Here is a 27,001-nt window from a genome sequence, read left to right as displayed (position 1 = left end):
TGCCAAACAAAAGTTCCTACCTCCAAATTTCTTAAGTTTTGCTATAAACATTCTCAGTTTTATTCCATTTGTTCTGCCCCCATTTTCTCCTCTTGTCTATCCAACACTTCCACAATGTGATGAGAGCCAGGAACAAATGTCCTGTTCCCCATACCATACCACCACCAAACCACATTCTTTCCAAGCAAAAGATACAGTGGCATGACTTAAAAAAAACACCACACACCACAAAACAAAACACCCCCATAGCTGCCTTCTTCCATGCAAGATAAAAACACACACAGATACACAAGAGCTTCATCCATTAAAGAGAGGGAGAAACACACTGGAAAAGCCTCAGGTATTTTTAATAATCCCAAGGTTATCATAGAATAGTTTCTAAAATTTGGGTTTCCTGTGTTTTCTAATGTATTTTAAATGTATTTCCAGATCTTCACAATTCAGTAGACCCTACAAAGAGCTGGTATAAACTAACCCTTACCACCAAAGCAAGAGTTCTGTTTTGGTGAAAAGCGACAAGAAACTTGTAAGAAGATGAAGCCTAAATATAGGGATAGTTGGATGATTTTGGTACACCTCATGCTGAACTTGTTCTACCAGGAAATGGATGACCTTGACCATTTAAATCTTATTTTCACTTAATAGCCGTTCTATAAGCAGTGTTACACGTGCATTTCTTTTCCAAGATAGCCGTCTGTCTTGTGCTGCTGCCACAAACCCCTAGAGCAGTAAGGTTCACACGTGAAAATATGCAAGCTGCAACTGCACTAGGTACCTTAAAAGGACAAGCAATGTTTTCTTCACTACTGGATACAACAAAATGCCTGGTAGTAAAAGAGCATTTTACTCTCCCTGATATATTAGGCCCTTTGCCTGATGCAATGAACTGGCATGATGGATGACAGAACCAGCCACTGAAAGATCACGGAATCACAGAGTTTCAGAGTTGGAAGGGACCTCTAGAGATCATCTAGTCCAACTCCCCTGCTAAAGCAGGATTGCCCAGAGCACATTACTCAGGACTGCATCCAGGCAGGTCTTGACAATCTCCAGAGAAGGGGACTCCACAACCTCCCTGGGCGGCCTGTTCCACTGCTCTGTCACCCTCAGCGTAAAGAAATTTTTCCGTGTATTTGAACGGAACTTCCTGTGTTCTAACTTGTGCCCATTGCCCCTCGTCCTGTCACTGGGAACCATTGGAAAGAGCCTGGCTCCATCCTCCTTCAACCCACCCTTTAGATACTTGTACGCCATAATAAGGTCACCCCTCAGCCTTCTCTTCTCCAGGCTAAAAAGTCCCAGCTCTCTCAGCCTTTCCTCATAAGGGAGATGCTCCAATCCCTTAATCATCTTAGTTGCCCTTCATAAAAATATTTTCAAAACAAAGTGACAACCCACAGGAAAGACTGAACCAAAGGCTTTTAGAGAATTCAAGCCATTAGCCAATCACCTACTCCGTTCAGGTCTCCTTCCAGAACCACAGTATTTAGAAAGCACATTTATGAGAAAAGAAATTAAGACTGATCCTATGCATTCCCCTAGAACTTATCTTTCACCATTTCCTTCAAAATGAATTTCAAACAAATTTAAATCAAACTCTCTTCCAATTTGGCCTGAGGAGTCCTGAGACAGTTTGGAAGACAAAGTTAGACAAATCAAAACCCAGCAGCTTTCTCACTGTCCCCACGACTCTTTGCAAAACAAAAAACTTTTAGTAAATTATCTATAATGGCAAACAACAGAGAGCCTTGTCAGAGCTGGGGAAACAAGCAAGACAAAAGCTTTCAACTTCCTACTAATGTTGTTAACTCCTCTGGCTTTATCCTTTCTTTCCTCAGATGACAGCACTTCACTCCCAGCAGTGCATGCTCTGCTCCTTCCTGTAGCCCCTTCTGTAGCACCAGGCAAGCTACTAATAGGAGACAGACAAGCCCCTCTTTCTTTGCTTCACCTCCTGAAATGGAGGTCAGGGCCCTGCAAGTGCAAACACATACCACTTTGCTTCTCCCTAATACTCCTGAAGACCCTCTGCGGGGCTGTGAAGAGAGCCACACTGCCAAGAGGTGCCAGACCTGAGGAAATGCAGATGCCTCCTGGAGCATGCAGCCACAGGAAAACTAACACAGGCCACTTAGTTCTTGTTTAAAACACTAAGCAAACGGGGGGGTTGGGGAGACAGTAGAGAGGGGGGCATTCGATATGTGGATGCCAAGATAGCAATGCTGTCAACTGCACTTAAAGTTGTTGCTTTCCAGAACTGTGCACGAAAGAATATGGGGCTCAGCTGAAGCCTTAAGTTAAACAAAGCAGAGGGGCTGGATTAGTGTGCACAAACAGCCCAGTGCTTCAAACAACATAAAAATAAAGTCTGGGAATGACAGCACAAAGCAGCAAGGTCTGAAGTCTGTTTATGTCACTGTGATAGCTCCTGCGACTCATCAGATTTTGTACACCCAGAATGTGGTACACAGGAGCCTGTTACACTTAGTCAATACATCCAGGGAATTTCACAAACTAGGCACAAAGAAGTACAGCTACGTCAGTGACATTCTGGATCACATACAAGAGCATACATACATGCAAGCAAGCACATGTATGTACGACAACTGTAATCAAAGAAACTTCCTTCAAAATGGGCACCATGGACTTTCAACATTTTTACACCATTAAAAGGACACTAAACAAGTGTCAAGACACTCATATCTCTGACTTGAGAAGGATAATGAGTCAATTCAGCTACACAGATTTGAACTTCCATCTCAGAATTACCAAGAAAAGTCTTCCCAAGATACTTTAAACCACCAAAGCAAGGAGCATCTGAGCCAGTTAGGTATTAGCTGAGCTAATATCTTCAATCCTGATTTAAAACTAATGGGTTCATTGTTTAACTGGAGCCTTAAGAGAAGATAGTTTTAATACAGCTAGCCACAGTTTACCCAGAAACATGCTGTTTCCTTTTCTGATAATCTGAGCAAATCATGGAAACAAAGTTGAGAGGGGAACTATTGCCTGTGACTAAGGAAAAAAGCTTCAAGGCTTCATTTCTGGATCAGAAGATGCTGAGACATCCCTGCAGATGGGATGTAGCAGAAAGCAGCTGGTGCACAAGCTCAGTTTTGTTAGTAGTTCAGGTACACATCACTCCACCTTGCTGATATGAACACAGAAGGCATCTGTTTCTGTACCACTATTGACTTGTAGTCTTTTGCTTAAAAAGCCCACTTGAAGAGCCCTGCTATAAAAGGCCAGTTCTACCCAGAAAAGTAAGGTTCCAGTTTTTGAGGAGACAGGGAGGAGAGAGGCAGGGAAGGAAGAAAGATGTTGCCCAGACTGGTTATGCTGTCTCCATCCTTAGAGTTTTCCAACGTCCACCCGGATAAAGCCCTAAGCAACCTTGTTTGACCTTGCACCTGAGCCTGCTTTGTGCAGATTGAACTGGAGACATTCTGAAGTCCCTTCCAACTGGAATTATTCCATGAAATACACATTTAGAAATAATACTAAGCTTGTGGGTATTCTTGTATATATTCTACTAAGTTTCCTTTGGTAGTGGGCTGATAAAGATAATTGCTTTCAATAACGTGATCATATCATCATCCTTTATCAGTGTTAAGTCATCAGTCTGACAGGATGACACAAATTCCATTTGCCATAATAATGATTCCCTACCTTGAGATACCCTATTTTAAATTGTTACACAACAATAGTTCTAGAATCAATTCTAATTACCAAGGCAATGATAGTTATAATTACCATTGTAGTAGATCAAGACAGCAAGGACATAAAAGCAGGCCCAAAAATAACACCAAGATCTTGGCCTAATCACTTTTTAAGTGATGTCTTCAGGATTGCATTCGGTATGTTCAATCCCCCTACATGTAATACCACAGAAGGACAGATTTTTGTTTTTGTTTTTTTTTTTTGTTTGTTTGTTTGTTTGTTTTTTTTAAAAGCAAAGTTAAGACAGCAATAAATCCATGAACTAACTAAGCAACTATGTAAACCTTTTTTTGACAGATGAGAAGGCCTCAGATAAAAGACATACACCTACATACATCCATATGCAGGAAGGACTTCTCAAATAATGTGTTCTTCCTTCAGAAGAAAATCCCAAAATTAACCTTTGGCACAACGTTACAATGATTTTTGCACAAGACTCAACACCATCACATCAGATTGCCCACTGTCAGCACACACAGACTGCAGCACAGTAGAAAGCTGAGAACACAGTGGTGATCCATTTAACAGAATTTTTAAATGTATAAAATATAGCAATTGTCTTTTTCAGTTGTATATCATCATCCAGCAAGATACTCTGGGGGTATTACCATTCTATATGTATTTAAAGGAAAAGCTCTTAACTGTGTGGCTTTTTGATGAATTTTCAGCCAAATTGGAAGTTAAAATCAGCAGACAAGCTTATTAGTGTGTTCTGCAATAAAAAGTGCTATACTATAACCAGTTAAGCTTTATTAATGCCACATGGCAAGTACAGATGACTATCTAATTTCTACACATTAACAATATAAAGGGCAAAAGTTATCCTCACACCATTCTGGGATAAATCTCACTTGCCTTGCATATAAAGCAAGCAAATCTGGCTACACATCAGAAATTGGTAAGTAGATTTAACACATGGGACAACAAGAAAAGACCATACTCTGTAAAATACCAAAATTACATAATCCATAAAAAAACCTAGCCTACTTTGAGGGATTAAGTTACAGAAAGTGTTTTAAGGCAGGATCAGAGTATGGAAGTTGATGCCACTTCATGCACAGGGCCAGAGAAATTTCTCCGTTTATGAGGAGGCAGGAGACATGAATTCACATACAAGAACACTAGATTTCATTGAATCCCTAGCTTTAAAATATTTAGAAATTGAAAATAATTCAGAGATGAACAATTCTTATAAAACATGGAACTTCAGCTAATGAGAAAGGTGTCTGCACAAGTCAGGCAAAAAGTAGTCATTACCAATGCATAAAAATACCTTAGATCAATTTTGAGGTGATTATATGTATGCTGAAAAATTAACATTAATGGTTAATCTTTATTTTAGCACCATGGTCTCCAAGAAAAAGGTCAACTAGGCATCTACCACAGGCAACTGAAAGCAGAAGGAACTCTCAGAATAAAACCATCTGGGATCAGGCCTTGCCAGATCATTGTCCTGCATCACCTTAAGCAAAAATCCAACCAGTTATAGGTCAAAGGAAAATTGACAATTAAAAAAATAACTCTACCATCCACTAAAAATATACAAAGGAAAGTAAAGCATGACCATGTCATATCTTGGATGTTTTCTTCAAAAAATGTGAATTGAACCGAAACCAAAAATTAGCTAACAGCTGCTTTCCACAAAACCAGCTTCAACTTGCCTTCCTCATTATCCACTATCAAGCAGCTTCACGCATCAGAGGTGGCTAGTTGATAAGAAAGACACAGCACAGGGACTTGGAACAAACTGAATCAGGACTGTAGTTTTACACCCTACAGATAAAACTCTTGCTTATCTTCATACCAAAACAATACATGAAGTCTTTCTACGTAGTTAGTTATCGCTGAATAGAAGTAATTTTCAAATTAGATCTGTTGGTATAAGGGGGGAGGGGAGCTGTGAAGTTATTAATCTTTTGAGATTTCCCATTAGAAACTTAGTGCACTCCTCTACCATGGGTAAATACTACCATGAAGATATTTTGGCAGCAATCCTAAACCTCCAGAACCTCTTGGTATTTGGCACATTTTGAAGTGGGGTAAAATAAATTTCATGGTCTTTTGATTATCCACACACTCCATTAGGTTCCAGAGATTTAGTAAATACCACAAAAATGATGATATATCAACATTTGGCTTTTTTCCTTCCCCCACCATGAACTAGGCCACAAAATTAACAAGCCTTTTTAAAGAATACTTGTACAGCAAATGACCTCCTATAGTGAACACTGCTTTTCTATTCTCCCTTGGAAACCTCTCAAACAGCTTGCCTGCAATTTTTTCTAGGAAAAAAAAACATATCCCAAGTAAAGCAAAACAACGACTGCAACAGACACAGTGATTGATCACTGGGGATTTACCCTCCTGCATACACCAGATTCCCAGAAGAAAGTTTACTGGTGAGGCTGACCACCCATGAAAGTTACCACTGCATGGCACTCCAACTGGTAAGGGAGAAAGGGAAATCTGCAGAGGCATCCTCAGATTCCCAATGGTACATCTTTTTGTAGCATAACTATTCTGTTTAGGATTAAAATCTTTTTATTATAGTAAGATTGAATCCGAAAAAACCCTCTCATGAGCACCATTTACTAATGTGGATGTGTCTCATAACACCTATCCAACTCTCCACCTACATCGGGGTAAGTCATGCTGGTATAACAAAAGCAGAACAACTTTTACTGCTTGCATAAATCCCAGTTCTGTTTTCCCACGTTTATGCAGACCATGTGGTCTCTTCTGACGCTGCTGCTCAGGACTTTTAAATCAAGTCTCCAAGAATCTGAAAGATACTTGGCTAAACCTTGCTGAACCCCAAGGTACAGATGCTAAACTTCTATGGACACCCATGTGCTGTGTCCAGACCCACTTTTTTCACCCTCCAGCTGTAGCAAAGCAGCAGAACCTTGCTTCACTGGGAAACTGGAGATGGTTCTTCCTCTGTGAGCAGAACTCACTATCATACTCCATCCATACCCTCTCACGGTGATTTTAATAAAGAATCGATACTAAAACTCATTGAAATTTATGTAGGACTTTAATCCGCTTGGGTAGCGGCCTTCCCCGTCCCCATCTCTCCTGCCGGCCGAAGCCCGGCCCGTTTCCCTCCTTGGTCCGCAGGCGGTACCACAGCTCCGGCCTGCGTGCCGGGGCCGAGCCCGGGACCGGGCCCGGGCCCGGCGCTCCCCGCCGCGCCGCCACAGCGGCCGCCGGAGGGCCGCGCCCGCGGAAGGCGGCGGCCGGAGCTGTATGCGGGGCCGGTGCCACGCAGCCCGGGCCTGCGGCGCCCTCTGCCGGGAACCCGCCGACTCCTCCGAGACGGGTCCGAGCGCTCCCGGGCCGGCTGCGGACCAGGCGAACCCCCCCGCCCTCTCCGCCTGTGCCAGTCCCGGCCGGGCGGGCAGCCCCGGCTGTCGGCCGCTCCCTCCCCTACTGCGGGGCTGGGGGAGGGTGAGGGTGAGGCGCTGGGGAGGATGCAGCCCCGGAGCACGGGCGGTTAAATGTTAACTTTGTCTGGGATCGCATCAAATCTAGAGACTTTTAATACAAGTCATTCTGCTGTAAGACACTAAGAGATCAGAATTTCTGCCACCTATTCGATACTTGATACAGCATGCCTTCTTTATCAATAATATTGTATTTTCTACAGGTTGTTTTTTTTTTTTTAAAAAAAAAAAAAAAAAAACAAAAACAACAACAACACAACAACCACCAAACACAAAACCCCCACCAAAACTTAGCTGGTATGATTCAGTATTTACTGCTGTCTTTTCTGAGCCCTTCAGTCCTCATCACTTCTCAGCAGTATAGGGAGTCCTGTAATTAGTCCCTTATCTCATCATCGCTCTCAGAACACGCTCTAGTCACAATACCTGGATTTTATGTAGTCAAGCTCTCCAAGTACTAAAAAGAAACAGATCATTGTCTCACCCACCACATTACAGGGAATTTGGACATCAACTTGCATCAGGCAGCCAGGGGCTGTAGAGAATCCAGATCATCATATCTCTGGTGAGAAACCTACCCACTTGATCACCTTTTTGCACACACATTGAAATACAAGAAATTCCATTTAAATGTAAGAACAAACTTCCATACTGTGAAGGTGACCGAACATTGGCACAGGTTGCCCAGAGAGGTTGTGGAGTCTCCATCCTTGGATATACTCAAAACCCCACTGGACATATCCCTGAGCAACCGGCTCCATCTGACCCTGCTTTGCACAGAGGCATTTGACTAGATGATCTCCAGGGGTATCTTCCTGCCCCAGTCATCCCTGTGATTCAGTGACCACACTACCAAGCTCTGCATGTGGGGCGATGCTTGGTTTTGAGGTTTGGCAGTCAGGGAAAATGCCTTGAAATTCTTGTGTAGAGAACTCCTTCTGGAGAGATGAGGTAAGCAAAAACCTCACATTCCTCCAAATTAAACGCAATCAAATAAGAATACACTCCATAATTATAGTAGAAGCTTTTTTCAAACTTGAAACAGTTTCTTACTTTACAAAGGTCATCATTCTTCTCTTTGACAGGCAGAGAATTAAGATTTGTGCAAGAGTCCGAGTCCGATATCTCCAGTGAGCTGTCATCTTTTTCTGATCCATTACACCTATCAGTAGAATCACTATCCTTCTCCCAATCAATGAACTCTGACTCATCTAAAATAAAAAAAAATTGTAAAAAGAATTTTTCTTAATCACCATATATTAGTCATAAGTATGAAGTCAAATAGAGTAATACTACAATTATCCCTCACTTGGGAAAAGTGCGAAGTTATTTTTTACATATGTTCAACTGCTCTTTACATTTGCCTATTTTGCGATCCTGTCTCTCATAAAAGCTAAATCCCACCAGCAGACAATAGAAGCTTCTGTGAAGAAAGATATAAAAATTACATTTAAAAAAGATTTCAAAGTACTGTCCATAAGGAGGCAGTATATTTAACTGCTTAGGTATGTCTTTTTTTCAATTTAGTTATTACTAGTTTTTCTAGGGTTTTGTTAGAGGGTTTTTTTCCCCCCCAATTGCACTGGATTTTCCAAGTGCACTTGTTCAGAACTGTTCTAAGCAAATACCTCAGTGACCTGGAAAAGCTGAAAATTTGGTGTAAGTTAATATCTGCTTTAAGTGGTAATCCCCACAGAGAAATGAAAAAGCTTGTTGAAAGAGTCACCTCCTAAAACACCAAGCCTAAATACAGGTCTGCAAATCAAACCTCTAAGTACATCAGAGTTGTTTAGGATAAATTAATAGAAACAGGCACAAGAAGAGACAAGAGTTTTTTCAAAAGAACCCACAACAAAATGGCAATAAACAAAGACAGATTCAGAACACTCCTTCCACCATCCTCATGACCAGGTGGTGTTTAATGCAACTCCAGAAGTCCACTCATACCTTTGAGGATCTCCTGAAGGCAGTGGAAGCCTGAGCTGCTCTAGCAGCCCCACCACCCTTCAGGTCCAAGTGCCAGAAGGTACTGAGAGGAAGAATCTGATTGTATTTTGCATAAATTAGCATGTTTGGAAAAGGGATGAGAGCTTTTTTGGGCTTGCTTTTTTGCTTTTGTAAATGTCACATTTCTAACACCAGAAGAGTCATGTACAGGAGAGAGGCAGCAGAGAAAGGAGGCACCTGCAGAACGCTCCAGGCATCTGTACAGATCCATGGAACTGTGGCAGTACCTTCTGGACTTGGCGGTGCGACTATAGTCTAAATCACTGGTTTCTTCACGGAACTTCCAAGCTCTGAAGGTATATAAACACACAGCTCTGGTGTTGCCTGTTTTTTCCATGCACATGAATGCATTTCTGTTTGTAACTATGAGAAAGCTTCATCAGAAATTTTAAACAGACACTGGTGACCAGGTAGCTCTTGAAGCTACATGGCAAGCTGCATGCAATTTGTGACAGCAGTATAAATTCCTTAATAAAATACAAGAATCAGTTTTATCTTGTCATGATCAAGTACTGACACTGCCTCTGAAGGTGAATTTCACATGAAAGGACAAGTCACTTAAAAATACTTTCTTGGCTATTATCCCCATACTTACAACTGTACCTATATATGCACGCATATACATGTGTACAATACTGTAGCTAGTGTATAATATGATGGTTACTTGAAAAAACATGGAAATGACAGTTCTTTTATTCGCCACTGCTTTCAATAACTGTTTTCAATATATTTTTGGGTTTAGAAGAAAAACAGGAAATGGTTGCATTTCCTCAGTACCTTCAAGCAGATACATAATGCATCAGGGTTTCTTCATTTACACAGAGAAACCAAATTTTGCTATCTTACAAGAGTAAAAATAAATCTGTGTATTGTTTCTTAAAAAAGACAGAATTAGAGATCAAAACCTGCAGGATATACTTGCAGGAGACAAGTGCAACAGAATGATTTAATGGCAGGTTAGAAAGATTCCTGGTGAGTATTATATTGCAGTCTAGAAAGTAAGACAGTCCTTCCATTTCAAAAGTAAGAAAAGAAAATTACTAGGAATTACAAAAGATGACCATCAGATATATCAATGACAGTGTTAAATCAGTGACAGAAACATGCACGAGAGAATCAACTCAGTTGTGTTTGAACGCTTTGCCAGATATCCAGGATGTGAAGTCTAGTTTTAATACTTCAGATCTAGTTGAAGTATTACAAAGCCAATTTGATTTATTTTTCCTGGAAGTAGTCACATTGAAAATACCACCTAAAAAGTTCTAATGCAAATTAAACATTATCCTAATTAAGGTTTACGTAATGAAGCACACAAGTAAAGATTTTTCTGCCTTCAGCTGCACTTTTTAATCAATTTCTCCCCCCTCTGTCATGCCGTGGCTCCATGAATTAGAAAGCGAGTCCTAAGAACAAAACTCATGGTTGTCTGCACAATACAGCTAACAGGGGGAACAAGGAATACTGTGTACCGAAATGAAAACTCATGCCACAGAACACGATGCTATCTGCAGCTGCAAAGTCTGCCACTTCTAGTCAGTAGATGCAGACAGCAGTATCAACAGTAGAACACGGCCGGCAGAGAAAGCTGCTCACAACCAGCACAGAGAAGGAGATAGTACAGTATTACAGCACAGAGAAGGAGATAGTACAAATAAACTATAATATATTGAAATGAACTGACATACTTTACCCAACATATAACCTACCCAACTATGCTACTTTACTCCAACGTTTAAAATTTTCATACAGAATTTATACTAAAAGTTTATTCCATACTCAGATTAAATTGATAAAAAAACACCGACGTAACCGAAATAGAATTAGATCATGTCATTTTGTCAATATGACCTCAAAGAATTTTCATTACAGCACTTGAAGTTGACAGGTTTCTTGACAAATCTGCTTGCCTTTGAACTTACCTTGACTACTGCTGTCCTCTAACAATAAATCATCTCTGCTAGGTGATTCTTCTGTTTTAGAAGCATGACTTTTTTTGCTGTGTAACCTTGGAATCAATGTTTTATTTTCATGATCTGAAAAATCACTGCCACTAGAGGTCCATATTATGTCCTCAGCTTCCTTAGGGCTTTCAGCAGCAGCAGATCCTATGAAAAAAGAATTATAAAGTGTTAGATTGTTACACAAATGTGATAGTGTTAAATTTAAAATTCTTAAATTAAACTATATTATTTTTGAACTGGAAAAAAATTATCAGCTCTGTCACCAGATACCAGAGATCAATGCTGGAGCATTAACTCACAAATATTTCTTACACATACATGCATTATTTTCATTTTGGTTCTCCACAATAAGTGCTAACACTTCATTTTATTCAATGAGGCTATCAATCAGCCCTTCAGCAGAGTGAGGACAAGTAATGACTGTCTGACATAGTTCTCTACACACAGTCCTAATGCTCCTGCATGTGCCCTTTCAAAATAGCAAGTAGTTTAAATAAAGAATCATAGAATCACCTAGGTTGGAAGGGACCATCAAGTCCAACCATTAACCTAACACTGCCAAAACCACCACTAAACCATGTCCCTAAGCACCACATCTACCCATCTTTTAAATACCTCTAGGGATGGTGATTCAATCACTTCCCAGTGTAGCCTCTTCCAATGTTTGATAACCCTTTGGGTGAAGAAATTTTTCCTAATATGCATCCTAAACCTACACTGGCACAACTGGAGGCCTTTTCCTCTTGTTCTATAACTTGTTACTTGGGAGAAGAGACTGACCCTCACCTCTCTACTACCTCCTTTCAGGTAGCTGTAGAGAGTGACAAGGTCTCCCCCCAGCCTCCTTTTCTCCAGGCTGGAGAACCCCAGTTCCCTCAGCCACTCCTCATAAGACTTGTGCTCCAGACCCTTCACCAGCTTTTTTGCCCTCCTCTGGACACATTCCAGCACCTCAATGTCTTTTCCGTAGTGAGGGGCGCAAAACTGAACACAGTACTCGAGGTGGGGCCTCACCAGTGCTGAGTACAGTGGAACGATCACTTCTGTAGTCTTGCTCACCATGCTATTCCCAATACAGGCCGGGATGCTGTTGGCCTTCTTGGCCACCTGGGCACACTGCTGGCTCATATTCAGATGGCTGTCAACCAACACCCCCAGGTCCTTTTCCACCAAGCACCAGCCACTCTTCCCCAAGCCTGTAACGCTTCATGGGGTTGTTGTGACCCAAGTGCAGGACCCGGCACTTTGCCTCGTTGAACCTCATACCATTGGTCTCAGCCCATCAATCCAGCCTGTCCAGGATCTGTCCTTCAAATTCCAAGTTTGTGATTTCTCTAACTTTATACAATGAATAACAAATGAATAGAAGTATGCTATCAGTAGAGAGGACTTTCCAGTTTTGTCCCAAGAGAAAGAAATTTTAAACTTTTCAGGAGTAATGAAGAATAGCTGTTGTGTTTTTGAAGTAAGACATTTAAATTCAAAGTACCATTCTCCATCATTTTTAATAACAAAAGCAAGGAGAAAAGGATTAATGCTTAGCACTGGAACATGGCGAATTAGCAATCGTAGGAAGGCAGAGTTTTCCACTTCCTACAACTACTAAATTTTTTAGGTAAATGGGAAGTTAACAATTACTGGGAGAGTAAGAGAGAAACACAACCATATGTCCTCCTGCAACACACAGAGGTTCTTTCCAGTAACCTGGAAAAGCATGATTTTGAACACCAAAAGGTAGACATAAGGTACCCAGTAGGTCACTCACTTTAGTCCAACAGAGGCAGCACAGCTGCTGGAGGAAGAAGAAATACAAAGACTGAAGAAGTCACTGCCCCCTTTTTCCTTCCTTTCCTCTGGACTCCAAAAGGAAAGAACTGGAGGGAGTCAATAAGTCCTTCTCCACTCTATTATGCCTAGAGTTCTTTTTTTATCACAATATTAAACAAACTCCAGTACATATAGAAGACTGTAAAAGCAGAAGGTTGACAAAATTCTGTTTTTCTATCTATTGCTTATACTTAGAAAATATGTTTTCTCTCATGCCCACTTAGTTCTCTCTTTTGCTAGAGACAGACATTTCACCTTCTATCTAGACAGCTAAGCATTGTTTTTCATTCCCTCCTCTTAAAAATGTGAAGAATTTAAATATCCTGCCCCAGCTAGAACACACACTATAAACAGCATTAGTGATGCTTCTTTCATCTCTTCAAGGGCAATAGCTGAAGTGCCTGCAGCTTTGCAGAATATATTTCTGGCACTCTAGGTGAATAAAGGAGCCCAATCACAATAGCATCACAACTGTGTCTCTCATCAAAATTAGTTTCTGATTACAAAAACAGAAGAAAAAAAAGCAACCAGTACTTTGGCAAAACAAAGTATTTTGGAGTATTTTGGAGTCCCCTTCCCTGGAGATTGTCAAGACCCGCCTGGATGCAGTCCTGAGTAATGTGCTCTAGGCAATCCTGCTTTAGCAGGGGAGTTGGACTAGATGATCTCTAGAGGTCCCTTCCAACTCTGATAATTCTGTGATTCTGTGAAAGTGACAATCTTAGAATCATAGAATGGTTTGGGTTGGAAGGGACCTTGAAGATCGAGTTCCAACCCCCCTGCCATAGGCAGGGACACCTCCCACCAGACCAAGTTGCCCAAGGCCACATCCAGTCTGGCCTTAAACACCTCCAGGGATGGGGCCTCAACAACCTCTCTGGGCAACCTGTGCCAGTGCCTTACCACCCTCAAAGTGAAATATTTCTTCCTAAGGTTTAACCTAAACCTGCCCTCTTCCAGTTTAAAGCCATTCCCCTTCATCCTATCGCTACATGCCCTAGTAAAAAGTCCTTCCCCAGCTCTCCTGTAGGCCCCCTGTAGGTACTGGAAGGCCACAATAAGATCTCCCCAGAGCCTTCTCTTCTCCAGGCTGAACAGCCCCAGCTCTCTCAGTCTCTCCTCATAGGAGAGGTGCTCCAGCCCTCGGATCATCCTTATGGCTCTCCTCTGGGCACACTCCAGCAGGTCCATGTCCTTCTTATGTTGGAGACTCCAGAGCTGGATGCAGTATTCCAGGTGGGGTCTCACAAAAGTGGATTAGAGGGGCAGAATCACCTCCTTTGACCTGCTGGCCACACTTCTTTTGATGCAGCCCAGGATACGGTTGGCCTTCTGGGCTGCGATCGCACATTGCTGGCTCACCTTGAGCTTCTTGTCAATTAACACACCCAGGTCCTTCTCCTCAGGGCTGCTCTCCAGCCATTCCCCGCCGAGCCTGTATTTGTGCTTGGAATTGCCCCGACCCAGATGTAGGACCTTGCACTTGGCCTTGTTGAACTGCATGAGGTTGGCTTGGGCCCACCTCTGCAGCCTGTCCAGGTCCCTCTGGATGGCATCCCTCCCCTCCAGCATGTCTACCTCACCAAAGAGCTTGGTATCATCGACAAACTTGCTGAGGGTGCACTTGACCCCACTGTCCATGTCACCGACAAAGATGTTGAACAGTACAGACCCCAGTACCGACCCCTGAGGAACACCACTCGTCACTGTTCTCCACTTGGACATCGAGCCATTGACCGCAACTCTTTGAGTGCGACCAGCCAGCCAGTTCTTTATCCACCAAGTGGTCCATTTGTCAAATCCGTGTCTCTTCAATTTAGAGACCATGATATCTTCTGACAATGCTAACATGAAATAGTTACAACATACCTGCTGCACCTTCAGCAGATGTTAACAGTGGTCCAAGATGCTTCTTAATCCTGGATTTCTTATCAGTAGGTCTCAAAGGCTATATTAAAAAGAGACAGAGAGATATTTAATCACCAATGCATTAAAGACAATTTTAACATGTAGTAATATACTCAAAACTGTTATTGTTCACCCAGCCACAAGTTAGTGGCACAATTTCAAGTTAGTTTTTCTATCTTCTACTAGGCTGCAATATAAAGAGTGAGGGAATAAAGCATGAGAACAGTAACACAAAAACTGAATTTTCATTGTTTTGGAAAACAGACTCTTACTGTGACTATGACAGGAATCACATCTGACCTTGTGAAGAAAAACAGCCAGCATTTTCTGCAGTAAAATGTCAAAAGTGGGCAGGAAGAGCATGCCTGATAAAGCATGTGCCCTATTCAAAGGTTACAGAAAGAAGTATTCAGTGGCCCTGACTCTGATTTTATTAAATCCCACAAGCTACGTGACACTGACTGCTCAGTAGCAGAAGAAACAGAAAATAAACTGGGATGAAGGTGATTTTCAGCACACAGCACTTGTCACTCAGAGCTGGCTGAACATCTCAGTTCAAGACCAACACACACAAAAAAATTAAGCATAATTGGATATATCATCCAAAAGAGCATCTGCACCAAAATCCACATCTGCAGGGTCATCGTAAAGCACAATTTTCTACAGTGAATTCATTATTGCAAACATACTCTTTAGATCTAGCAAAAAAATCTTCAATGCAATCTAGAGTCTTTTTGTTCCATGTCTTTTAGGAAATGCAGTACTCCATCCAAAATGTCAAATTACTTTTGTATCCTTCAGTGTATTATTGAAATTTTCCAAGTGATAAGTGCTATCTAGAACATAACATATTAACATATGCTCAGAAAATTACACTAACAAGTTAAGACAATGCCCTTAAGTAACCTTGCTTTCCGTTTTGTCTACTTTGACAGTTAAAACAGTATGCTGTTAATTGGGAAACAACACAAAAAAGGCCAACATCTTATAATTCAGTCAAGCATGGAAATTGGTTTAACTGTCAATTTGCATCTCTTTCTTACTCCATTAAATGAGCCAGCATTTTACCTCCAGCACTGAAGTGCTCTGAAAACCATCCCCACACCTAAGCCATGCATTGGAAATCGAAGTAGCAGCCACTGATGTCCTGACATTTGATTTTTTCAGCTGTAGGGGTGGCTCATCTGGGAAGTGTGTGCATTCTGCATTCCAAAATCGCTTCCGCTATGAGGAAAAACAAACCCATTAAAAACACTGTGTACAAATAATTCTTCTCAAGTGAACCGTACTTAATCTAGACTGCCCCTTTTTCTGAATACTTAAATATAAATTCCAATTTTTAATGAGCTGGGGGGAAAAAAAAAAAACAAGTCTTGAACACTTGCAGCTATTTTCTGTGCAACACCATCCCAAATGTCATGGGTAAATTTAATTTTTGATAAGTACACTACTTTCTGTTGATCTAAGTTACATTCATAGTACCTGTTAGTTGTCCAGTGAAGCTGCAAATATTATCCTAAACAGGAACAGCTCAGTAAAATACATTTTAACTAGATAATCCCTTCAAACTCATATTTAATCTGATCAAATTCTGTGTTACAGAGGAGGTCAAACTAGATAACCAGTATCCAGCTCTCCATTAAAAACCAATCAACCAAACAAAAACCCCCAGACTTTCAGCTTTAAGAATTACATTTGTTTTCACAACCATTTCCCAAAAAATGGTTGACAAAGTGCTGTATTCCCCTTACATGGAATGCTAGAAGTCATTTAGACTATTAGATAAATCACGAAACAGGATGCTGATTAGCATCCAGTGCTGATTTCATGCAATAGATTTTTAACGTCTGAAAATAGCTGAAGCTGAGAGAATTTGCCTGTTATCACATCCAAAGTTATCTTTAAGATTTGACACCAGTTTATACATATAAATTGGTCTTAAGCATGATAAGCATCTTAGCCCACTCTGCTACTGAAACTTATAACATTTTAACTACATTATCTGCCTTAATATATCTTTCTTCTTTTGATATACTTTCTCTCAAGCAACTACAGTTCCTACCTATATTTAAGAATTACTCCAAAGTTATATTAACTAGCACATATATTTTCAGCCAGGCCGGCCAATCAGAACTGTAACATACACTTTGAACTAAGAAACATCTGGGAAAAAAAACATCATCTTTGGGAACTTTTGTCCATTTTGTAACTGATAATGCGTATTTGTTTCCTCTAGGTCTTTTGAGCGCATCCCAAGAACAGAATGAGTACTTTCCAAAAGCATACAGTGAGCAGCATCTTGCTTCACCCCTCTGGTCAGCTAGTCCTATTGTCACACAGTGACAAGACAGAGTAAAACAAGTGGGCAGTTTCCTCTCATTGCAGCTGACCTTGCTAAGAGCCTCCTCTAAAATCACTGGGGTTATTTACACTGCAAAGCAGCTACTACAAGAGGTCATTAATCACCAAAGTCAAACCGTCCCTATAACTGCTCCCACTGATATATAAATAAGAAGTACAACCTTGAATCTGATGTGGTATTAAATAAGGACTCAAAAGCACTTTAATAATGATGTGATGTCAAATAAGGAGGCTATGGCTGTCTAAACAAGAAGGGTTAACATTATTACACAAAGAATTGAAATCCTCCCAGTGAAGATGCTGGCCCAAGTGTCCATTTCCAGAGAGCTCAGGCACAAACCTCTACATTGTGCTGTCCTCTTGGTACGTACTCCTGCCTCCGCACAGAGGAAAGCATGAATGGGGAAAAATACTAATAACCGAAACATGTCAAGACCCGTGTTTTGGTTCTGTGGCAGAATGTCACAGCAAGGCCTCACTCCAGTTGAAGACATTCACTTCCCCTCCACGTCTCCCAGAGTGGATGACTTCTGCCAGGCTCAGAGTTAACAGTACAGCTAGAGGTGCACCAACGCTCAAAGCCATGCCATGGCTCTAGTTTGCTTTTTTGATTTGGGGAATTTTATTTTTTTTTTTTTTTTTAAACCTTAGCCAGTGCTGGAAGCCTTGCTTATACAAAAGTTTTCATAGCTTCAAGATGATTTTGCAAGATACATTTTGCAGACAAAAATTTAAGTGTAAAATGTAGTTCATCTAAGATTATGTCTTAAATGAGATGCTCCACTTTTAAAGAGTGTGTATCTGTGCCAGTAACAGCACTATGACTTGCACATGGGTTTAAAATACACTGCTTTTGATGGTGAATTAAAAGCAGAAACAGTTGCAAACAAGTGAAAAAAACACACAAATGCATGCAAAGAGTTACATAAGACAGGCTTCATAATAGATTTCAATTGTTAGGAAGCCGAATAAACAGAGTAATTCTCGTTTGATGTTAAGTTTCTCATCCACATTATTCTTAAAATCATTAAACACTCTGACAAACAGAATCCCTCTGTTTCTCCATGCTGTGAAATATCAAGTGAGCAAAGAAAGAGCACAGCATAAGAGGCAGGAGACAAACAGCAGAACGTGGCAGCTGAGGTATGGCCAGTGGTGCACAACTGTCAAGATTTGGGAAGGGAATGCCATATAAAAATAGGCAGGAAAAAAGTGACATGCAAACTCCCTCTCCCTAGGTAAGAAGGGTTAGGGTGCATTTAGAAAGGGCATGCTTACAGTTGACAAGAGTAAAAAAAATGCTAATGCAAGTAGAACAAATAGCTGTTTTTACACTTAGATGGTGTAGATGGTTGTGCTTGTATTTAGAGTGTTAGAGTGCAGTGTGAAGTGGCACTGGGAGTGACTTTTAAACAGCTGGGAATATTCCTTCAGAAGCACTAGACAATCATGGCTGTGACAGGCAAAAAGAGAGTTTTAATAGTTAATGATGGTTAACGACAGAAAAAATGTTATTTAATCCTCCACTTCGCTAGCGTGGATAAGGGCAGGGCTGCTTAGGTTTTCAGAGCAGCGCTACAGGGATGTCTCGGTGCAGGTGGTCTCATGACAAACCAAGAGGAAAAAAAATAAAAATAAATGGAGTCCCCTCTCACCCTTCTTCCCCAGAGCTTGGCACTTGCCACACTCGATTCAGACATAGTGACAAAGAACCAAACCAGCAGAAAACTTCTTTGGGAAGAAGCACTAGTTATCTACAGCTGGCAGAGCAGCGGAAGAAAGGATACCAAGACCAGTGGGACCACTACAGCAGCTGCTTGACACCGTATCAGCTTAATTACAACCTGAAGAACTGCCAGTACTGCTGACGGTTCTGGTTAATTACCTCTTTGTCTCACCACGCATCCTGCTCCCCAGATAGAGAAAAATCTGAGAGTTTCTGCTACCAGCACACAGAAATGTATAGCCACTATAGGCACTGAGAAAAACCAAAAACTGTTCCTGAAGTCCCAGAACAAGAGTGTAAAGACATACACCCTCTACATAAGATGTTCTTCAGCAAGAAGAACATCCAGCTTGACACTCTGGAGGGAAGAGAAAGGGAAGGACTTGATTGCTGATGTTGACGGGAAGGACTTACAGCTCCATGCCTTTAATGCAGATACCTTGCCATCATTTCCCACATCCTACACCACCTTAAAAAAACTGAAAAAACCCCAAACCCTAAAGACAACTCTCTCCATCCCAAACTCCTTGACAATTTAAATCTCTCCATATAAATATGTGATGTGAACTCGGGAAATTGGACTGACAACTTCAATCCACACTTACTGAGGGGGAAGTTTGTCATAGTAGCACTGCATGCATGCATATATACGTATGGATGTACATATACACATTGATACACCAAACATTTCTTTTTTAAAAAAATATGCCATGTAAAAAGTATATCATGTCAACATGCATAAAATAATGTTCATGTGCAGATATAAAGGTAAAGCACAAAAATGTATTTTTACTAAAAATCTGTATTATGAACATTGTGTGCAACAGATAAGTTTCAGATATACGTAGATATGAAGTTACAAGACATGCAAGTCAGAAGAAAAATTCTCAAGGACACTAAGGACACCAGAGGGTTCCCTCTGGATGAGGACTAAAACCCAAAGAATAGGAGGGAAACACAGCGACCGCACTTTCCACAGGCAGCCAGTGTTGCCACGCTTCAAATCACAAATGCACTACAGTAGCAGGGCAGTCAGCTGTGCAGCAGTGTGGCCGCAGCCCAGGAATGGGTGCGAGCAAGCTGGGAGCAGCCCTGTGGGGCCTCTGTTCAGCTCTTGGTCTTTGGGCACAGTGGGACAGTGCCCATGCCAAGGAGGACACCATCACCCTTCCCCTGTCGAGATGCCAGGGCTGCTGCTTCCCAACACCCTGGCACAGAGGTTTCATGTCCAAGGACCTCTGCCACAGGAATAGTCAGCTGTCATGCAGAAATGGGAAGTTTTAAAGGCTCTTTGCTTCCGCTCCAGCCTGCTTCAAGGCAGAGAAACTTATATTTTAAGAAACTTGCTTCTCAGGAGTAAATATTTATAGTGAAGCTAATCTGAAGGCCCTGCTGTTCCCAAAGAAATGGAACAACAGTGAGTTCTCTTAACCTTGAGCCACAAGGTTAATCATCATCTTTTCCCTCTGGCATAAAAATCGGGCACATAAAAAATATCTTGTGTAATTTATTTATGTTATGCATGAAGTGTCTAGAAACAAGATAGTGGTATTAAAAATACAGATCACTGAATCAGGCTCAAAAGAGCTAGAGCACATAAAGCTGGCGTACCTCATAAAAATCAAGATTTACTACAAAACAAAGTCAGACAAAGAATCTCGTGAATTGCGTAGAGCGTCTAAAGACAAATATGACCTCTGAAATTTTGAGTTAAAAAAGGAAGGCTAGGATGGCTACGTCACGTAGAAATTGTCTGTTCACAGAAGCATTGCGTTTTGTCTCTGGAACGGATCCTTCTAAAGGAGTGAAAAAAATTAAATTACTCCTGCTGGTGTCAGTGGAATTCGGATCAAGCCCTCCACATAAGAGGCATGGAATCAATACTTCCCCCATTACTCCTTTAGTTATTTCCAGTGAGATAAAGGTAAGTCAACCTACATGACTGTAGATGCAAGGAAAAGGGAGACACACTCTGAAAATTCAATACATATACATAGCGATTGTGCAACAGACTACTAAAAGTATGTGGCTGGAGGGTTGATTTGATTTTTAAATAGATGGTCTTACCTAGGACATCTCCACTCAACTAATCTATATTGTTACTTATGCTGAATACTTGTTACCCAGAAGCACCCTAAATGAAGTCACTGGGACTATATGTTCAAAGACTACTCACTACACAGTCTTTTACACTCCAGACAATCCCACTTTCTTGGGGCTGCTCCAAAAAATCACAGAATGAACCCCTGAGAAAACATGACCCAATATATTATCTATCTCATATGCAAGTGACATTTCTTTGACACTTCAGCTTCTCTAACACAAAATGCAGCATAAGCTGAAGGACAAAAATAATAATAAAAGGTTTCACTACACAAACAACACCTGCTACTGACATGCAAATCCAGAAGTTAGTCATGTCACTTAAACATCACTCAAAAGTTTAAAGAGGAGCATCTTGGGCTTCAAAAGCCCAATTTTAAGACAGCACAAAACCAAATTTGACAGCAGGCATCTCATTTTCAGCAAAACTCAGTATTCATGCTACTGAGCTCCTGAAAGTGTAATTACTGTTTTTAGAGCCCGGATAAAATGCAAAGTTTTAATTTAACATTAAAACATACTTGCATTTTAAACCCTCAAGTGAGGATTTAAATAAAGGTTGCAGAATTAAAACCATAGTCTGTATTTTTTTTTTTAAAGCCAAGATTATTTTGGGGGGGGGGGGGCTACAGTAGAGCTTGGGAAGGACTTTTTGCTAGGGCATGTAGTGATAGGACGAAAGGGAATGGCTTTAAACTGAAGGGCGGGTTTAGATCAAATATTAGGAAGAAATTTTTTACTTTAAGGGTTGTAATGCACTGGAACAGGTTGCCCAGGGAAGTTGTGGATGCCCCAGCCCCAGAGGGCCTTGGGCAACCTGGTCTAGTGGAAGGTGTCCCTGCCTATGGCAGGGGGGTTGGAACTTGATGATCTTCAAGGTCTCTTCCAACCTAAACCACTCTATGATTTTTTTTTTATTCTTTTGAAAAACAGTATGCATATTTTCCAAAGATGATTCACACAAATACTTATGAACCTGAGAAAAGACCTCATCAAATTGTAATCATTTGTGAAAAAAAATCTAAACTATGACCACAGTCACAATGACCTGGCATACCTGCTTCCACACTGTCAGCATGCAAGTGAGAAAAAAAAAATAAAGAAAATCTCAAAATATTTTCCTATTGATATGGATGTGAAAGACTGATATTTTTAAAACAGGGTTTTAAAACCTTTCTTTGTGTTCACGATTTTTACTACTCTTAATGAAAGGCTATTCTCATTGATTGATTTATAAATATAGATGTATATAATATTACCATTTGAATGTCAGGATTTTTTAACCTATACATGTTCATTTAAGCAAGAGTATAAGTTATTATATGCTTACATTGAGAAAAAAAAGCTTCATGGAATAAGAATACTATTGAAATGTTCTTTGTGTTAATAACTTGCGCCAAGCAGTTAGTTCAACAGAAATCTGTACTCTATCAAAATAGTTATTTTAAAATAGTTATTTTAAAAAAGCTTTCACAAGATTAAATTACCCAAAATGTTAAGGATGCAATAACAGTATCGTACCTTTTTTTTTTTGTACCAGGTTGGTTGGTTTTTTAAATGCTTTAATTAAAAGTCAGCAAGTGGAGAGGACTGCTGTCTTTTCACTTGACCAGTATAGTTTTCATTGATACAGTAATGAGGAACATTGTCTGCAAAAGAAACTGCTATTATCAAAAGCTGTCACCACATTGCAACAAGAGGTGATTGAACCTTGGCAGTTGAGGTGTGCAGTTTTTCCCTAGTCAAGAACTTGAAAACTTTTCGAAGAAAATATGTAGTGTCAGCATTACAAGGTAATTTAAATGAAGTATAGTAGGTTATTGTAAGTTTGTTCTTGACATTTTCTTCCATTAAAATTGATTTTAAATGTGGTTATATTTGAAAATTGATGTAGAATATTCACACCATCTTATCCGTATGCTGAATGGAAAATGAAAAGCTTTAGAATCCAGATCTGTCATTTGAACTCTATTTGTACTTATATAGCAAATGACGCTTGTACTCTCTGACGCTTGTACTGTCTTTCAGCAGTACCTCCATATTAGCATTAAAACTGCCAAATCAGAGACAGCATCCCGATTACTATCCAGCAGGCATCATCAAATGCACCAAGCAAACTATCAAAGTAAGGAGCCAAAAAAAAAAGTACAGGGTGCTTCGCCTCCCTCTGCTCCCACTCACGCCCAAAGTTCAGCTACTCGAAAGAAGAATCTTAAGCCTGGCCATTTTGACAAGTCTCTTTCCCTCTCAGACTTCTACTTTTCCCTGTGATTTTTTTCCCCCGACTGTCATCTAATAAAAAGGCTGAATTACACTTTCCTCTCGGTACAACTGCGCCTTTCACTGAAGTAATGAAAAGGTCAACGTTGCGCAAGCGAGCACACCACGACGGCGGCGGCGGACCCCTTTCCCCACCCCCCGCGGCGGAGTTGCCCCTCCACAAGCCTTGCCTGGGAACAGGCCGGAGCCAGCCCTCCTTCTCCGGCAGCCCCCGGGGGCGCAGCGGGGGCGGGCAGAGCCCAGCAACGGCCCCCGCTGGGCCGCTTCCCGGCCGCCGCTGGCTCACAGGGAGCTGCGGGACTACCCTACCCCGGGGAGCCGGTCAGCTCTCCTTCTCACCCCCCCCCGCCCCGGGGGAGCGGGTTTGGCTCTGCGGTGGTAGCGGGGTTGCTCCTCTGCCGCCACCGCTTGCCGCTACCACCCGCCCCTCACACCGGAACCACGGCGGGGCGAGGCCGCCGGGGGTGGAGGGCGCAGGGAGCACCGCCGACGGGGCGGCAGCCTGAGGGAAAGCCGGAGCGGCTGTTGCCCGCCTCAGCCACCGGAGCGCGAGCTTCCCTCCCTTCCCGCCCTGCGCGCCGCAGCCCCCCCTCCCCGCATCCCGCGCGCATGAAGATACCTTCCTACTGGGCATCGCCCCCTGACAAGGCAGCCACGTCCTCTTGTCACGTGGCGGGGGAGCCCCAGGGGGCGGGGCAAATGGGGAACCCCCGGCCCTCTCTGCCGCGCGGGAAGGGCGGGACACCGCCTTCCACAAAGGCAGCGGCCACACCCCCGCCCTTTCTAGCTTTGGCGCCGCCAGAGCCGCGGCTCCTGATTGGCCGGGGGCGGCGGAGGTGGGGTGACGTCGTGGGGAAGGCAGAGATTCCTGAGGGGTTGGTGTGCGCATGCGCTCTCTGGGGACCGGGCCTGTTGGTGGCGGTAGCGGGAAGCGGGCCGTTGTAGGGGTGTGGTTGCTACTGCCCCCTTCTCTCGCCTTTCCCTACAGCCGCCGTGGCGGTGCGGGGCCTTGGCCGCTCCCCTCCCCTCCCCGTGTGGTTCTGAGGCCTTGAGGCCGAGGGGGGCCGCGCTCCCCGCCCACCCCCCCCAACGCCGGGCAGGTCTCCTCAGAGCGCGGCGGTTGTAAAGGAAGCGCGGTGGAGGGGCGCCACTCGGCTCGGCGGGGTGGCGGGGCAGGCATAGGGAGCTGTCGAGGTTTTCTCCGGGTTGGAGTGTAACGCCATTGCTGGCACCGCGTCCCTCCGGCCTGGGTGGGTTTGGCCTCGCGGCCCCTTCCCCCGCCGAGCTGCCGCCGCGGCTTCCGGGGGGCTGGGAGCGGGCGCGGGGTTGTGTCTGCTGCCGTTGTGCCCTCTTTGCCTTTACCCCGGCACTGCCTGAGGTGGCAGCCCTGATTTCTAGAGGGGCAGCGGGGAGAGATCTGCATTGTATTTGTTCTGGAACGAGAAATTTCTTCAGCCTGTGTTCAGCCTCCGTATCCTTTGTGATATCCAAATGCGCTTAGAAGTAAACCTCAAAAGAATGGTGCTGCTTAACCCCACAAGGAAATAAGCAAAGCACTGCGTTCTCAACACTGGCTAGGTGTCCAAGCAACTAATGCCTAAACATAAGGCAAGACACTTTATGAAAAATACGTTTGCTGTTAAGCCGTTAAGATTTGTAATTCCCTAAACCACAAATAAGCTGATAAATTGATGAGCAAAAAGGGTAATGTCAGTGCCAAGATGTAGGGGTTTGGAATTGAAACTGTTTTGAACGGACCGTCTCTTCCATAAAATGATAATTGCAACAAATGGAAGGGAAAAAAAGGCTGATGATCTTTGAAAACGTTTTTCTGATACAAGTGGGAACACTGGCAGAAAAAGGACAGATAGGTTATTTTTTTTATTCTTCGTATGTTCTTGAGAAGCTCACTTAGGCTGTCAGTGCTGCTGTTAAGCAGTTAAGAATAATAGTCTTTGTAAAATGAGATAATTGTATTTATAGCTTAATTTGTAAAGCACATTTTGGTAGAAGGTACTGCATAGCTGCCTTTTTTATTATTAAACCCTAATTACCTATATCTATGTCTATAGTTTACAGTTTGTATTTTTTCCAAGGCACCCTGTGGCCAATACCCATCTCACATTCCCGTTATAGAAGTGCCACTAATTAAAGCGGATTTTGCAAAGAGAGGAGAGCCAGAAACATCATCATCCAAACCCCATACTGCCTTTGATTGTTATGTTCAAAACAGAGTTAAAAGCACTGTGTTCTCGTCCTTCCAAAAAATTTGCAATATTTCTTCTGAAATTACCAGACTGACAAATGAATTCTATTATATATCATCAAAGTAGTTTTCTTTGATATTTGAAGAAGTATGTTATTGCACTGTTCAGTTAAATAGGCTGTGTTAAAGCTTAACCGCAGAGAAATAAGTGGACCGCAGAAGTCTGGTCTGCTTAGTGAGTCTGTATTGTTTTTTTTTCTGTACATAAACTCCTTCCAAGGATTCCAAGGTGCTCGCACCTGGGAGGAACTTCTATAGAATCCGAAGAAGGTGACCCAATCAATAGATTTCCTTTATTTGTTTTAATGTTCTTCACAAAGAAGTACTGAAATGACATGGAAATAGAGGAAATGGGTCAGAAAACAACCCTATATATTAGGAATGAAAATAGAGCTGTGATTGTTTTCTAAAATAATGTTGCTGCAGAGAAAGAATAATGGATGTGAAGCTTCTTCACAAAAGCTTAAGTTTCATAATAGCAATACATTATTTTTCAAGTCTGTTAAAAATTTCTGTGCATTATACTTTTGGAAGTCATAATTAATGCAATTGGCTATATAAGTTTTTAAGAACTTTTTTTTCCATGTACATGTGCAAATATATCTGTGTTCTTGCAGGCTTAAATAACAGTTTGAGTCTGCTGTTTTATCTGATACACTGACTGCATTTGTGCTCAAGAGCAAAGTTGTTGCTGTGCAGGGAACATTAAGAAATTTTATACTTTTTGTATTTTTATTACCTGAAAATTCTACAAAAAATATAAAATTCCTGTTACCAATAAAACTGGATTTCTTTAGTGAAGTCCAGACAAAAGAGCACTTATTTGTCAGTTGATTGCATCAATGTTTCTCAGTCCACATGTAGAAAGAGCTTTTCTCTCAAAGAAACAAAATGTATTTTATACAAATGACCCAAAAGATAAGGAGGCTTAAATTACTGAAGTTTGGAGAACTTGTTTATATTGATTGAATGTGCCTGTCCTTCATTCTAACATGGGTTTATGGATTAATTTTCTCTTACAGAGTATTAAGTTACACCTCTAAAAGCTTTCTAGTGTATAAAGCCTGGCATGGACAATGTCAAATTCAAACGTAGAGAAAGGATTTTGGTTTGAATCATTTCCTTAGTAAAGTTTTTAAAGTCACAAAGATCCCAGCCACTTAATTGGGATGATGTAGATGAGGAAAAACTCATTAAGTGTTTAAAATCTGTCTTTCAGGGTCAGCTGGATTTTTATGAATCTGTCAGGCAAGAGGTGATCCCAAGGCCTGGGCTAGGTCCCAGGCAGATCCCCAGTCTAGCTCCAAAATAACGTTTTCTTCTGCAGACTGTTAGAGTTTGATGATTCCAGGCTTTCTAAGGTTTCCTAGGAAACAACATGAAACACTTCAGACTT

The 27,001-nt window shown here is 41.8% G+C and overlaps 1 protein-coding gene across 1 annotated transcript in view; it reads right to left on the bottom strand.

Annotated features, from left to right (window-relative positions):
- The window catches only part of SPIDR (scaffold protein involved in DNA repair), a 211,153-nt gene extending 187,105 nt beyond the window's left edge, over positions 1–24,048 (bottom strand). The window contains exons 1-5 of the mRNA XM_082479360.1: positions 23,959–24,048; positions 15,938–16,093; positions 14,831–14,909; positions 11,093–11,278; positions 8,220–8,377 (exon numbers count right to left, since the gene is read on the bottom strand). Of these exons, the coding sequence (XP_082335486.1) occupies positions 8,220–8,377; positions 11,093–11,278; positions 14,831–14,909; positions 15,938–16,093; positions 23,959–23,973 (594 nt within the window). The 5' untranslated portion in view covers positions 23,974–24,048. The remainder of the gene's footprint in view (positions 1–8,219; positions 8,378–11,092; positions 11,279–14,830; positions 14,910–15,937; positions 16,094–23,958) is intronic.
- Positions 24,049–27,001: the final 2,953 nt, after the last annotated feature.

This window comes from Vanellus vanellus, assembly GCF_965231255.1.
Source record: "Vanellus vanellus genome assembly, chromosome: 2".
In the NCBI taxonomy this organism is placed as follows: Eukaryota; Metazoa; Chordata; class Aves; order Charadriiformes; family Charadriidae; genus Vanellus; species Vanellus vanellus.
The sequence above is the reverse complement of the archived record's forward strand: the minus strand, read 5'-3'. Positions and strand labels throughout refer to the sequence as shown.